The sequence below is a fragment of the Zea mays genome, chromosome 5 (genome assembly GCF_902167145.1).
Source record: "Zea mays cultivar B73 chromosome 5, Zm-B73-REFERENCE-NAM-5.0, whole genome shotgun sequence".
NCBI lineage: Eukaryota > Viridiplantae > Streptophyta > Magnoliopsida > Poales > Poaceae > Zea > Zea mays.
In genome coordinates this window covers 2886952-2900651 of record NC_050100.1, presented here as the reverse complement: position 1 = coordinate 2900651, position 13700 = coordinate 2886952, and the positions used below count along the sequence as shown (strand labels likewise).

The following is a 13700-nucleotide window of genomic DNA, read 5'->3' as shown; positions in this document are numbered from 1 at the left end:
ATTCGTGGAGTGCGAGTAGGGGACAGGTAGGTATGGCCTAGGGAAGACGGACCCGGATAGGCTGCTGACCTGGCAATGATAGGGATGCGGTACGGTACGGGCCCGAGCCTCCTGTTCTGGCGTTCTGCGATCAGGTCGCGGTTTCCAGATTTGCACTGCTTTGCTAGTTCGCCCGGATTAGCAACAGGATAGAAAAATGTCGTACGCTGTAAAAATCGACATGTTATATTCGAAAAAATATAAATGAGAAAATTCTCGAGAGAAAGTGGTAGTAACGAGAAAGAAGACGGTTGAGCCAGTTTTCCGGCCGTATTTACGAATTCTGTATCTATACACGAAAATCATGTCGATATTTTCTGTTTTATTTGTATAAGTAATTAAACACATCCGTTCATGCCCACCAACCACACTCGATCCAAAACCCCATACAAATGATCTAGACTTGGTATTTCTCGTGTTATTTGTATAGAAAATTAAACGTATCCAAGCATTCAAGCCCACGAACCATAGATTATTGTTTTTGCGTTTGTTACTGCAGTCGAGACACATTTATTGATGTTGTTTTTAAATTTATGAACTACTATCTCCTCATGCTATGGCTTGATAGTTAGGAACTTATTTATGATTGTAATTTATAAACTTGTTTGTTAAACTGTGCTATTGTTGTTGAGCCGTTGTCGTATGGTCATGGCATCTTGAAATGATGAATTATCATGCATGTTGAAACTTATATATAATAATTAATATATTAAGTTTGTAGGTAATGTCGTAATGATGTATTTAGAGTGGTTAAATGCAAAGATATTCCTAATTTTAATTACCCAACCGATTATATCGTTTACCTTCATGCCGTTACTATTGGGTTTTTTTATTCCGTTGCCGTTTTTAATTTTGGATTAAAATAGCATTTGAAACTGGTTGGGGGAATCCCCATCCGTTTTCCCTGGCCCGCATGGATACTACCCGAGACCGGGAGCATAATCGCACCAGCAACGCACAGACGTCAATCCGCACATCAGCGGTTCAGATCTTCAGGTGGACGAACAGTCAAAAAAACAGGTGTTAAGTTCGACAGTGGCAGGTAAGCAGGTTCCCATCAGTCGTAGCACCGGCGCTGCTTGGTTCATCACAAATCACACACCGACTAGCAATTTCAGATATAAAGCTCGAATTCAGATGTCTCAACAAAACTATGGCAAAAACACCTGCTGGTTCATCTCAACATGAGGTCTGCTATGGCTTGTGTGAGCGCTACAGGTGCGCGGTGCGCCACCAGGCCTAAATCTCCAAAACCCTTGCAGCGTTTTAAGATCTCGGCTTCTCTTTCTTCTCCTTGAAGAGGGCGAGGAGGGAAACGCCAGAGACCTTCACGACCTTGAAACGGACGCCGGGAATATCTCCCACAGCATGGCCCTTACGACCGAATCCAGCAATCAGCACCTCATCCTGCAGAGAGACGGAGTGTGGCGGCAATTAGCAGCGAACAGCAGGCAGAAACAACCATCAGTTACCCAAGGTGAAAAGTCATATGATCTGGATAAATAGAGTTAACCCATGGCAGTGTTTACAAGTCGTCCGACTAATCGCGATTAATCGCGATTAGTCGGGCTAGTCGCCTGGAGATGGGCGATTAGGAGGACGACGCGATTAGGGTTTCTAGTCGTCCTAGTCGTCCGACTAGTCGTCGACCTGGGCGATTAGTCGTCTGGTCGAGCGCAGTCTAGTCGTTTTTGGTCGTTTCAGCTCTGGACTTTTGGTACTGGGCTTCCCTCTGGTTTTTGGCCCATCTACAGTAGCGCCCCTTCAGAAACCCCCCAGGCTCCCAGCCGCCAAGGCCTTCCAGCCGCCAGAACATTTCCTAGCCGCCAGAAAACCCTAATCCTCTCCTCTCCTCTGTCCTTGCCGACATCTCTCTCCTCTCCTCTGTCCTTGCCGGCGTCTCTGCTCCAGCGGTCAGGCCTCCAAGTGCTCCAGCCGTCCGGCGTCTGCCAGCTACTCAGCTAGTCAAGAATTGAAGATGAGCTCGTCATCTGAAGGTAGCACTTGCTCTCCCTTCTCTGATTATTTCCCAGCCTTCCCTTTCCCTTCTCTGATTATTTCCCAACCTTCCCTTTCCCTCTGTTACCTGATCTGCTCTAGGTAGCAGCCAGCAGGTAATATTACTTTCAGTTTAGACTTTGGATGGATTCAGTTTTACACTTTTACTGAATTACTGCTAGTCTGCTACTAATTATGCCTATATTATTGCAGAAATGCAGTGTTTATATAGTTAATATATAGTTATATACATATACATATGTCCTTAAATCCATAGGACGACTAACGGACGACCAAAGGTCGACCAGGACCGATTAGGTCGACTAATCGTCGCCCTAATCGCGATTAGTCGCCTGGTCGCCCCTCTCACTCGACCAGCTGGTCGCCCGACTTGTAAACATTGACCCATGGTGAAGAGTCCTATGAGCTAGAGAAATGGAACTTACGTTCTCCTCGATGTAGTTCAAGCAACCATCGTTTGGCACAAAGGCAGCAATCTTCTTCCCGTTCTTCACCAGCTGGACACGAGCGCACTTACGGATAGCAGAGTTAGGCTGCTTAGCCTCAATGCCGCTGCAAATGAAACGAAGTAGTGCATGTCAGGTATTGGTTAACTCGCCTGTTGTTCAGAAGAAACGGAATCTACTGTTCCGTGAGCTCACATCTTCTCAAGGACGATTCCCTTTGCGTGAGATGACCCAGCAAAGGGTTTCTTCCACTCGTTGCCGAGATGGCTCTTCTTGTAGGCTTTGTCAGCCCACCTCTGGTTCCTTCTGTGGGTCTTGAGCTTGCGCCCAGCTCCCATACCACGTGTCTTACTGCAGCAGAATCACAAATGTTAGCACCCGAATATATATGCCAACACCAAGTGTAGCACATCAAACATCTTCAGTTTAAAAGATTAGGAAGATATACAGCTATGTGCTTTAAGCTACCGCTTGCTCATAATAAACCATAAAAGGATGGATTCTAATTCATTCAGCTGGCAACAAGCATAACATGCCAAATGAAGTCAAGTCTTTGTAGGCTCAGTTTCTCAGACGTATAAGCTCCATGCACAAAGGATTACCAGGCTTTGAAGCAAAGTTTACAAAGCAAAGTACTACTAATCGTCTAATCTGTATGATTTAAGTAACTGAACTCTACTCATTGCTAACCTCTACATTGGAATTAGCTTCATGTATGGATTTAAGATATAGCCATGAGAGTACTGTTAACTTGGAAAGCATGATGCTCTAAGGCCGTGCTAAGCAGAGGATGCATATGACCGTGTAAAAACAATGTTTTGTATTGTAGAGTACAGCGAAGTTTGATATAGGGAATGAGATAAGGTGTGGGATAGGAAGGATGCTAGAGACAGCCTAAGCATTACAACCTAAAGACTTTTATTCAGTGACGATATGAGCTAGTTATATGAAAATTAAGGCTAAAATCGCAAAAACAAAACAATGTGAAAATATCAATATTCCCATGATCATTTCAAAGAAGGCTAGTATGAAAAATAAAAATAGTTGATGTCCTAGTTCATAACTGCCAGTGCTAGTCGATGTGAATATGTGATACAACGTAGGGGGGGGGGGGGGGGGGGGGGGGGGTCAACAATTCAACATGCCACCAAATCTCAATGAGCTATGCGCACTGCCAGTAGCACATGAATCCACCAGAAATTTACTAGCCAGCCTACGTGGCTGGGCGACCTGCTGCGCAGGTTTCACGTATCTGATTTTGTTGCAGGAAGAGAAACAAAAAATTATAGGCCCGACGAATAACTAGACATAATAATATGACGCATCACAAGATAACATATTGAAACGATGTTATTGCCACCATAGATCTGGGAGAGAACAAACAGCAAAACTTTTCACGGGGTAGCGTACGACTTCTAAGCAATGAGGTCGAGAGCACAGCATCGTGAATTACCCCATGTTGGACCGGCGAAGGTGATGCCTCCTAGCTCGGTAGCGGGAGTACGGCGGCCGAGCTGCCGACGGCGAGGGCGCTGGAGCGATCAGGCGGCGGCGCCGGAAGGTTTTTGTAGTCGGGTGTGAGGGGGAAGCGTTTATATATCCCTTCATGTCTGAACAGGGCCTAGGGCGGGCTTTTGTTTGGAGTAAATGGGCTAAAGGCCTTTTGGGTCAACTGAGTCGGGCCAGGTTTTGTGCTGTTTTCAGTTCACGGCCTACACGAAATACTAGCTGGAGTCGGATGCCTGAAACGGAAGAAGAGGGCTTGTTCGTTTCTGTCGGATTGCACCCGGAATCGTTTCAGCTACTCAAAGTTTATATAAATTAGAGAAGCAATCCGGTTAGGAATCATTCCGACCCACCAATCCGATACAAACGAACAAGCCCTGAGGCTTTTCTTCAGCCGTGTGGTCCGTACAGTCGGGATCCGGATGAGACGCGACGATGCCAAACAAGCAGAGACCGACGCCACGGTACTAATCCTGTGTTTACGTACAGCGTGTGGAGTAACTAATAATACAACAACTGTATACAGCCGTAATCTAAAGTCAGACGAAAACACGATGGGTCGTGGCGCACGGCGCGCTGGCGTTTACTGGTAGCTACCAATTATTGCCACTAAGAGCAACTCCAAAAGAACGTGTAAACTAACCCCAAAACAGATATCTCTACTACTTATTAAGTAAGTAATAGTAGTCTGTCTCTGACGCGTTCTGCCAACGGCTGTTCTGCCTCCGTTAGTCCCGCGCAACAAAATAAACAGTACATACACAGGTTTATACGCCACGTTCCGTTCCATCTCTCTCAGTGAGCAACATAGAATCCACAGCTGCCCTTATAAGCCATGTTCCATCACTCTCAATGGCCGATGTGGCACTAATAAAATAGATGGCACGCGCATGTGGCAGCGGTTCGTGCGGCCCAATGATTTTTGTGTGGATCTGAGGCCCATCCCATCGTGCAGCCCACTGTCCAGCGTGCAGCCTACCGCGCGACCTAATCTCCAGCCACGGCCGCGACCTAATCTCCGCCGGCGGCTCCAGCCACGGGCTCGCGCGCTTCCTCCACTGCGCTCAACTCCGGCGGCCTCCCCTCCCTCTCATCCACCCCATCATCGGATTCCACCTCCTCCCCCACCGCACCGTCGGACTCCACCTCCCCAATGGTGGCCTCCAGCGCACTGCCGTCCTCCAACTCCTCCCCATCGGCTGCCTTCACCCAACCGGTCAGCGGACTCCACCTCCCCAATGCGTGGCGTTGGTTTTCCCATCAGATCTGGACGGGCAAGACGTCATCGGGTGGATCGCGGCTGGCCTGCGGAGGGGCGCCAGGGCGGTCGAAGTGGATTTGGCGCTGCCGCTGCCGGAGGAGGAGGGCGAGGAGGAGGAGGGAGAGGAGGAGGGAGGAGGACCCGCACGCCGGTCACGAGGCGCCACTCTTGGAGCTCCCCGCCGATCTGTTCCAGGCCAGGAACTCACTGGAGCGACTGGCGCTCAGTCGGTTCAGCCTCCGCGCCGTTCCGCTCCCCACGGTGGGTCTCGCCGGCCTCCGCTCGCTCTCCCTCAGCCACGTCGACGTCACCGACGAGGCGCTCCGGGGCCTTGTCGCCAACTGCCCGGCGCTCGAGCGCCTCAGCCTGAAGCGCTGCTCCCGCCTCGCCATGGTGAGTGTGGCCAGCGAGACGCTGCGGGTGCTGGTGCTCGTGGGCTGCCAGGCCTTGAAACAACTCTGCGTCGACGCGCCCGCGCTAGAGTCGTTCACCCTGCACTGCAACGTCTTCGTCACCAACCGCGACGCTTCCTGTGAATGGGATTAGGATACTCCTGTTGAAGTCGACTTACTCGGCCCGCCGGCCCTCCGGGACGCGTATCTGTCGCATATCGGCTGCGACACCCGCCTCGACACCGAGCATAACATGCTCTACCCTTCCTTGTGCCTCGACGTCGTGCTAGCCCGGATCCTGACTATTTGCTCTGTCGTCTTGCTGGTACGTACCGAAAATCGCAATGCTCACAAATTAATTCGATCGGTGACTATTTACTCTTGTGGATCGGATTAGCATGTTGATTCACTCAGCTGGCTCGACTCCAGAAGACATGCCGAACCTAGAAGAGTTGCAGCTGCTGATGGACTACGAAGGTTACTGCCTTGAGGCCGTGTCCGGTTTCTTCAAGCTCATCCCACTTCCAGTCCTTCAACGGCTCTTTGTGCGTGTAAGGCTCTCTCATTTCTTGGGCTCGTAAAACTCGTTTTTCCAGCTGCTGCTGCTTACCGGAGCTGAACTCCATCCGCAGCTCCATATTGATCACAAGCGGGAGGGAGAAGGCAGCTGCGGTTGCTCAGCTTCTTCCTGGATAAGTCCCCTGTCCTCCAGCAGCTGGTGCATTGGAGAAGGCGTCGAGCGAGGCAAGCATTACCGTGTGCCGGCCCAAGGAAGACGATACCCCGAACCATCCACACACGAGGTACTTCCACGAGGAGTATGAAACTATGTAACTATGCTATATATGCATGCATCGATCAGGCATATGCATGATTCAAACTCTCTATCAATCGGGTTTTCGGCTGCTTGCTGGTCAGGCTTGTATTTCTTTTCTCATCACCATCCAGTCAACACCTAATAACTGGTTTTATCAGTCCATTGGTTCATTCGGATGCCTTCACCCTTTTGGGATTGGATGAGATGCGTCCGACGAATGTTTCTGTCTTTAGCTTTCAGTCAATCTCTGCAAACGGATGGTCCGTTGCTTCCATATTGCCTCGCTGCAGTTTTGAAGGATACCAATTTTGTTAAGTCTTGAACACACTGACAGTCTATCACATCGTCAACGGAGAAAATATCACCAAGAAAAATGAGATTGTCTTTGTGATTGCCCTGCGTTCAACCTTCCACACAGTCGATATAGCTGGCTGTCTGTTGTACAAAGTTCAATATATTGGGAAGTCCAAGGCTGAAGTAGCAGCGAAGAGGGTTATGGAGTGGGTTAATGGGGTGAACATTGTTCCTCATTTTTGCAGGATCGGAGATAAAGAGATAGAGTTTTACAGTCAGTTCCACATAATTGTCCTTGGTCTGGATTCAATTGGTATGAGAATATAAATTATGCGGCTTGTGATTTCTTAGGTATGCTTTTTCCATACCATTTTTTGTTAGGTATTCTGTCTCTAAATAATTGAGTTCCCCTTATGTACTCTCGCTAAGACACCAAGAACTGCGGCTCTCTGCATTGAGTATGCTCACTTGATCAAATGGGACGAGGTACTATTTTTTCTGCACATTATTTCTCTCTAGACATTGACCCAACACTACTAACTGTTATATTCACTTTTTTAGGTTCATCCTGGAAAACCTTTTGATGGTGATGATGCAGAGCATATGCAATGGATTTATTCAGAGGTATCTATATCGCGATGTTATGTAACTTAATTTATTAGTAGCCTACTTGTTGTAAATCATTTGGCAGACATGCTTTAAAGAGAGCAGAGCTTTTTGGCATTTCTGGTGTTACATATACTTTGGCACATGTTTGTTTTTTGTTTATTGAGAACATTTTGCCCATGATTTAAGGCATTAAATATTTTTTGCATGTAAATATGTTAAAAAATACAACACTGTTCTATTTATTTTTATGTTATAAGAGGCTAGCAATTTGGGCTTGGGTATTAAAAATGGATTGCTGAGATAGCTCATCATCTTCTTGTATGACTGCTCGAGTTATATAAAATGCTAATGTCTGAGTATAAGAATGGTTCTAAATTAGGGGTATATCTTCTTTAGGTACCATTAAGTAGTGGAGTTGCTTATGTTTTTAATAGTTGTCTTGTAATATGGTAACTGGTTAACTGGACAAGCTCTACCCCGGTTCAAATGAAATCTCACTCGTTTATTAGTTTATCTTTGGTTTTAGTGCTACTGCATATATGCTTATTTGTTGCTTTGTGCACAAAAAAGATGTCCATCATCATTTTTTTCTTGTCTTCTTTATTATTCAAATTCACCTCAATTGTATGTATATGTCTGTCTGTCAAAACCAGTTTTTTGTTTCTTTACGCACACCTTACCCTGTAGCAAGCAATTCACGGATGAGTGAAAGAAAGGTCCATGATTTGTACTGATGCACATCTCCTATATATACTACCTACTCGAGGTGCTAGAAGAAGTATGGAACATTCTATTTAGATGATGTGCCTTTTAATTACAGTTTTAATATTTTCCCCATTATAAACACTTTGTGATATTCTTAGTAGCTCATCATCTTTCTCTCTCTCTCAACATTGTAGATTGGCAATGATGCTTCTCAATTTGTTGGTCCACTTGTATTGAACCTGTTGATAAAGGTATGTTTCTCATTCCATGACTTCCCCCATCGTTAACATGACTATTGAAGTGCATTGATGCGTTAACATGACTATTGAAGTGCATTGATCCTAGAACATACTGTGCGATTATGCGTATCTTAGCGCACCTTTATTATGTTCTTTGCACCAATATACTTTGTTTTTTCCTTTTCCGGTGTGATGGTGAGATCGACGTGGAGCTAAAGCACGTGAGGGATGCTGTGGCGAAGAAAGGCCAGGCACTACACGAGGAGCAGGACATGGTCAAGAAGGTCGCCCTCGCCACGCTCGACATCCTCAGCGTCGGTGCTAGCCGTAGTGGACTCTCCTCCTCCCGTGCGACCGCGGCAGCCAGCCACGGCCTGGCCCTAGCAACTGTAGCAAGCAGCAGTCCCCGCTCGGCTGCCCCGGCACCTAGCCCCAGTAACTGTAGGCAGCGGCAGCGCGGTCGCCCCAGTGCCCTCCGCTCTCCCAACCGCCCTCCAAGACAAGTACGCTTCTATGTTCTTAAAAAACTCTTCATCGTATCACAAAGCTCCCAGACACCACATTGTTAAATAGTACCTTAAATTTCCTTTGTTTTCCTGATTGAATAGCCATTTGGCCCCCTGCTACACTTTGTGCCTCTTAACCTTGGGTGAGCAGGCAGAATGTCTTGCTGTTGTCTTTTTCCCTCAATATCAATGCATGGAAAAGCACATTCTTGAAAGAAGATAGAATTTCTATTATATAACCAACATAGTTCAGCTAAACACTCTGGTTCGAATATTTATGGGATACAAACTAAATGGTACTGAAAATTAAGAGCGAAAATCACACCAAGGCAACCTCATGGTGGTTATTTGATCACTTGTACCTGTTTTTGAATGGAAATATATTCCTTCTTTCAGATAAAGCAAACATGTTTCTATCATTCTGTGTTATCATTGAAGGGCCAATATTTTTCCTCAAACAAAAAGAATAAAGGAAATGTTGTATAACATGATGAAACTGACTGGTTTGTTCCAACAAACATGAGAACACATTTTTCAAAGAAATTACCATGACAATAGGTGATGTTCAATTTAGATAATTCTTGAAGCATAGACTAGCGATCTAGCAAGTTTGTTATTGTACCAGGTGAAGTTAGATCAAGTTTGTTATTGTACTAGGTGGATCAAGAACAATAACTTCTGGGTGAGCCTCCCTATATCCCATCCCACCTGCTAGGCTGCTAGGTCAGGTCACCATTGATTCAGCCAGTAATTGCTACATTTCTTTCCACTCAGTATGTTGTGTCTGCATTATTGTTTGCACTGGATATTGTTATCCATAGGCCCTAAACCAATTGCAGTTCCCTTTGGTCGTATCATGTTTAATTTCCCCTGAAACAGGTGTTCCTTTTCAATTCATGTTGCTTCTTCATTTCCTTTACCAATAACGACATGTTTAGATCCATTAGCACTAAAATTTAGTAGCTAAAATTAGTACGAGTGGGTCTAAACAAACCTGCTAATTATTTGTTGAAGGGGTGCTATTAGTCCTGTTAGCAGATTTGGAGTTGTTAATATGTGCTAATATTTCATATGTGTCTTTAACTTACTATCTGAACTTCATGATTAACAATTGGCTGGTAATTTATTTGCACCGCATGGATTATTTTGCATGTTTGGTTCTACCAGACGAAATACATTTGTCTGGTCCATCAATTGATGTCATCAACTCTGTGTGTTGTTTGCACACAAACTCTCATTATGACTTGTTGATTTTCATTTGAGAAAGTGAAATACTAAGACGTCAGTTGCAGACAGCCTCAAGCATTTTTTTATTGCTACACAAGTATACATTTCTACATTTGCACATTCTCAATTTGAACTTGTGTTGTCTGTAAGGACTATTATGTTGTCAATGACATACCTTTCACCCTATTTTAGTGTCTCTATCATGTAAATTTGCTAACATTGTATTATGGAAATTAGTAACACACTGTTGTGAACAATAAGGAAACAAAAATGGTGTTTCAGTGACAACTACATCAGCCTATTTTTAATTGTATCTAGGTACGACCTATATCTCTGAATGTTGTGTAGGCATGTAGTGCTGGAGTTTATCTTGAAACTTCTTGCAATTATTTACATATGTCTATGTTTGTCTGCTTACTTAAGTCTCTAGCAAAATCAATAAGGCACTTTTGTCCTGAGGGTGCTTTGTTGCTCCTTTGTCCTGACTGCTTTAGTAGTCCCTCAGTCAAGTAATTAAGTATGATATTTTATGTTCCCTATTGAACGGTTGCCATGTAATAAGGATTAGTTGAGATACTATTTGAGGCAGCTTTCATTGCTTACAATTTACATGTCCCTATGACTATCTGCAAGAAATTCAAAGAGGATAATGCAGTGGCTTGGCCACTTTGCTGTTACTGGGGAATCCACACATAGAAAGGGAGCTAAGGCACTTTTTGAGTTTGCATTTGTAAATCATGACTGCTGCTGGAAAGAATTCGAGTGAAAAGGCAAGTATGGACAATATCCTGTTGTAGTTGCTTCCAAGCCTCACTGTTTTCGTGATCTGATGTTCTCGGGGTCATGGATAATTTCTTGGAGTATGTCAGATTTCTGGTCTGCTGATGAGCTTTTGTAATTCTATTAAAATGGTGAAATACTAATGGAGAATATTTTGTAGATCAATTTTTATACTTCATGTACGAGGAGAACTCCTAATATGCATAACATGTGGTTGAAGTTTTTTTTATGGACGAGCAGTTCTCTTGCCTCATCGGGCTTCTTGATTTCTTAAAATCTTTAGGCAAGCTCATCAATCCTACTATGTAGTGGAAGGAATTAGCATTCCCATGTTGTTGTCTGTTGATGATCTTGTCTTTTTGAACCGTGTCGTTGCCAAGGGTAGACAATTTTGATGGCTCATGAATGACAAGAAGAATGGGGCAAATGAAAGAACTTTTGAAGGGCATAAACATTTGACTGATGCTGATCATTTTGCTCTCATGAATGAACTTATGCTTATGTTATCTAAATATCTAAACTATGATGATCTGTGAAAGACCATCCTTAATTTTTGTTATTAACTTTTCTTGTTAAATCTTATATAATATACTATCCTTTTATGTAGTCAACATGTCTTTTTGAGATGCTGATTAATATTCTACATATTTATCATTGTTTATTTTTTTATCAATGACAAAGAATGGATACAATCTATCTAATCTATGTAAACATGTACTTTTAGGGATGCTAATAAAAAAATAGAATAGTAATTATTGTTTTTATATGTCCATATATTGTATTATATTGATTCCGTAGCAACGGAAACGTATAAAACCACGATAAACTATGTGGCAAATCGAGAAGTTTTACATATACCAGTGTTCTCGATTTGTATATCAGCTATGCTTCCTGTGGAGCAAGGAAGCGAACGCAAGTCAGCCTTTTGTATTAGTGCATTATGTTCAGTTCTTACTTGATAATCATGTGTTCTCGCGTGTGCCATGGCCGAGTGGCAAGCTCAACACTGGTATTGTTGTCTTGTCTCAAATGAAGTCCGGTTCCACAAGTTAACCGGAAATCTTCATGGGTGATAGCTGTGTCAGATTCTTCCACGCATAGGGCAAGTAATGCAAGTGATAGCTGTGTCAGTTTACCCCCATTTTCTTGGGCATCACTTGTCTCAAATGAAGTCCATTGGAGGTTCGCAATTTATGTTCCGTGGCATCGCACGGGCACCTACCTAGTTAGTTAAGAATAGTGGTTTTTCTTACTCCAACAGCTCCCTCATTCTTCCCCCAAAAAATTAGCGTCCCGCATCCATAGCCTCCTCTCCCTCATATTTTGGTGTGTTCCATCCCTCCCCAATACATTCCTCAACGCATCGGATCATCCATAGCATCTCGACGACTGTACAGATTGCGCCACATGTCACATTTAAAGAAACTGTTGGAGTACCCATCATAATTTACTCTTAATATTTTTTAGCATGCTCTTAATAATTAATTTTTGGGGTAAAATTTTTAACATCCTTTTGGAGTTGCTCTAAGGGGGCGTTTGCTGTTGTAAATTTAGAGAAATAAGTGACATGCTTTCTACATATTTAAATAGATTAAATATTCTAATTCCGAATAAAACAAGCATATAACTCAGATAAATGTCATATATAATTATTGCAGCAATGAACAGTAGCAATTTTAGAACATGTAAACATGTAAAATAGCATCTCAGGTCCATTTTATAATTAAACATGGCTTGCAGATGAAGAAGGCAGATTAAACAAATAAACATGATTGTTTATCTTAAAGTATTGCTCTCAAAATAGCGGATTGCTGTAATAAACAGCCCTCCAACGCTAATAGGTGATCAGAGATCCTCGACTAACGTGACAGTCTTATCTTACCAAATAAGGGTTTTAGATCAGATGTAATAAGCCTAATAATCAAATATAAATACTGATAGAAAGGAGTTGTGTACTAAATAAATTAACAGAATTTAACACAGGTAAACAGCCTCAACAAAGAGATTTAATTAGGCACAAATAATATCAATGCTGAAAATGATAATACACTAAAACCCAGACTGTCACGTTGCCTCACTACACCGCTATCATCATCGAGCGATCAAATCTGCCCACAAATTGTGCAATCACACCCAAGTAAATAATACTAGCAGATTGCACAAAATTACTCAATAAATAAAGCGAGGCAACGGGTAACTCACAGCACGTAGATTGTCTACGTGGGAAGACCAGCTCAGCGAACACGAAGTTCTGTCCCAGAAAACCAATTCCGCCGCCCACGTCCGGGCCTACACGGCGGGAGGTTGACGGAGATACTAGAGCCGCTGCCGGAGCCGAGGGAGACGTCCACGGCACCAGCCCGAGAAGATGAACACCGCGCAGCAGGGAGCCCAAGCACCAGGCCACGGTGGACAATAATCAGAGCAGACAGAGCACCCAAACAGGCGCACTGGAATAGCAACAGAGCACAAGAAGTCACGAGCACAGCACCACCTCCTTCCTCCTTCAATTTCTATCAGCTAGGAACACCACCGGATGGCTGGGAACCAAACCAGTGAACCGAGCCGAACCACAGTAGCGAACAGAGAGAGGAGAAAGAGTCTTGCGTCTCTGAGGGATGAAGCACTAGAACCAGGGGATCGAGTTCCATTTTAGGGCTTGTTCGGTTAGCTCTCAATCCATGTGGATTGAGCGGGATTGGATGGGTTTGAATCCCAAACAGAGTCAAACTTCTTCACAATTTTTTCCAATCCCATCCAATCCATGTGTATTGGGAATAACCGAACAAGCTCTTAAGGAGCTGAGATGGGAGAAGGCAAACGGATTTCACCGAGATTCCGGACGAGCGAGCCGCGCGGA

The 13700-nt window shown here is 44.2% G+C and overlaps 1 protein-coding gene and 1 pseudogene across 1 annotated transcript; one reads left to right on the top strand and one right to left on the bottom strand.

Moving 5' to 3' along the window:
- Positions 1 to 1077: 1077 nt before the first annotated feature.
- LOC103625771 (40S ribosomal protein S23-like) lies at positions 1078 to 4073 on the bottom strand. Its single transcript, NM_001324161.1, has 4 exons — positions 3958 to 4073; positions 2700 to 2855; positions 2484 to 2610; positions 1078 to 1446 (listed from the first exon to the last, which is right to left on the bottom strand). The coding sequence occupies exons 1-4, from the start codon at positions 3960 to 3962 to the stop codon at positions 1306 to 1308; spliced, it is 429 nt and encodes a 142-aa protein (NP_001311090.1). The 5' UTR covers positions 3963 to 4073; the 3' UTR covers positions 1078 to 1305.
- Positions 4074 to 4432: 359 nt separating this feature from the next.
- LOC103627950 (uncharacterized) lies at positions 4433 to 9048 on the top strand (annotated as a pseudogene).
- The last annotated feature ends 4652 nt before the right edge of the window (positions 9049 to 13700 follow it).

Excerpts from the sequence above, each read along its gene's own strand:
- LOC103625771 (NM_001324161.1), bottom strand. Across the intron at positions 2,611-2,699 it reads GGAATCGTCCTTGAGAAGAT|CGGCATTGAGGCTAAGCAGC; the intron begins GTGAGCTCACGG and ends TTTCATTTGCAG. Across the intron at positions 1,447-2,483 it reads TGAACTACATCGAGGAGAAC|GATGAGGTGCTGATTGCTGG; the intron begins GTAAGTTCCATT and ends GTCTCTCTGCAG.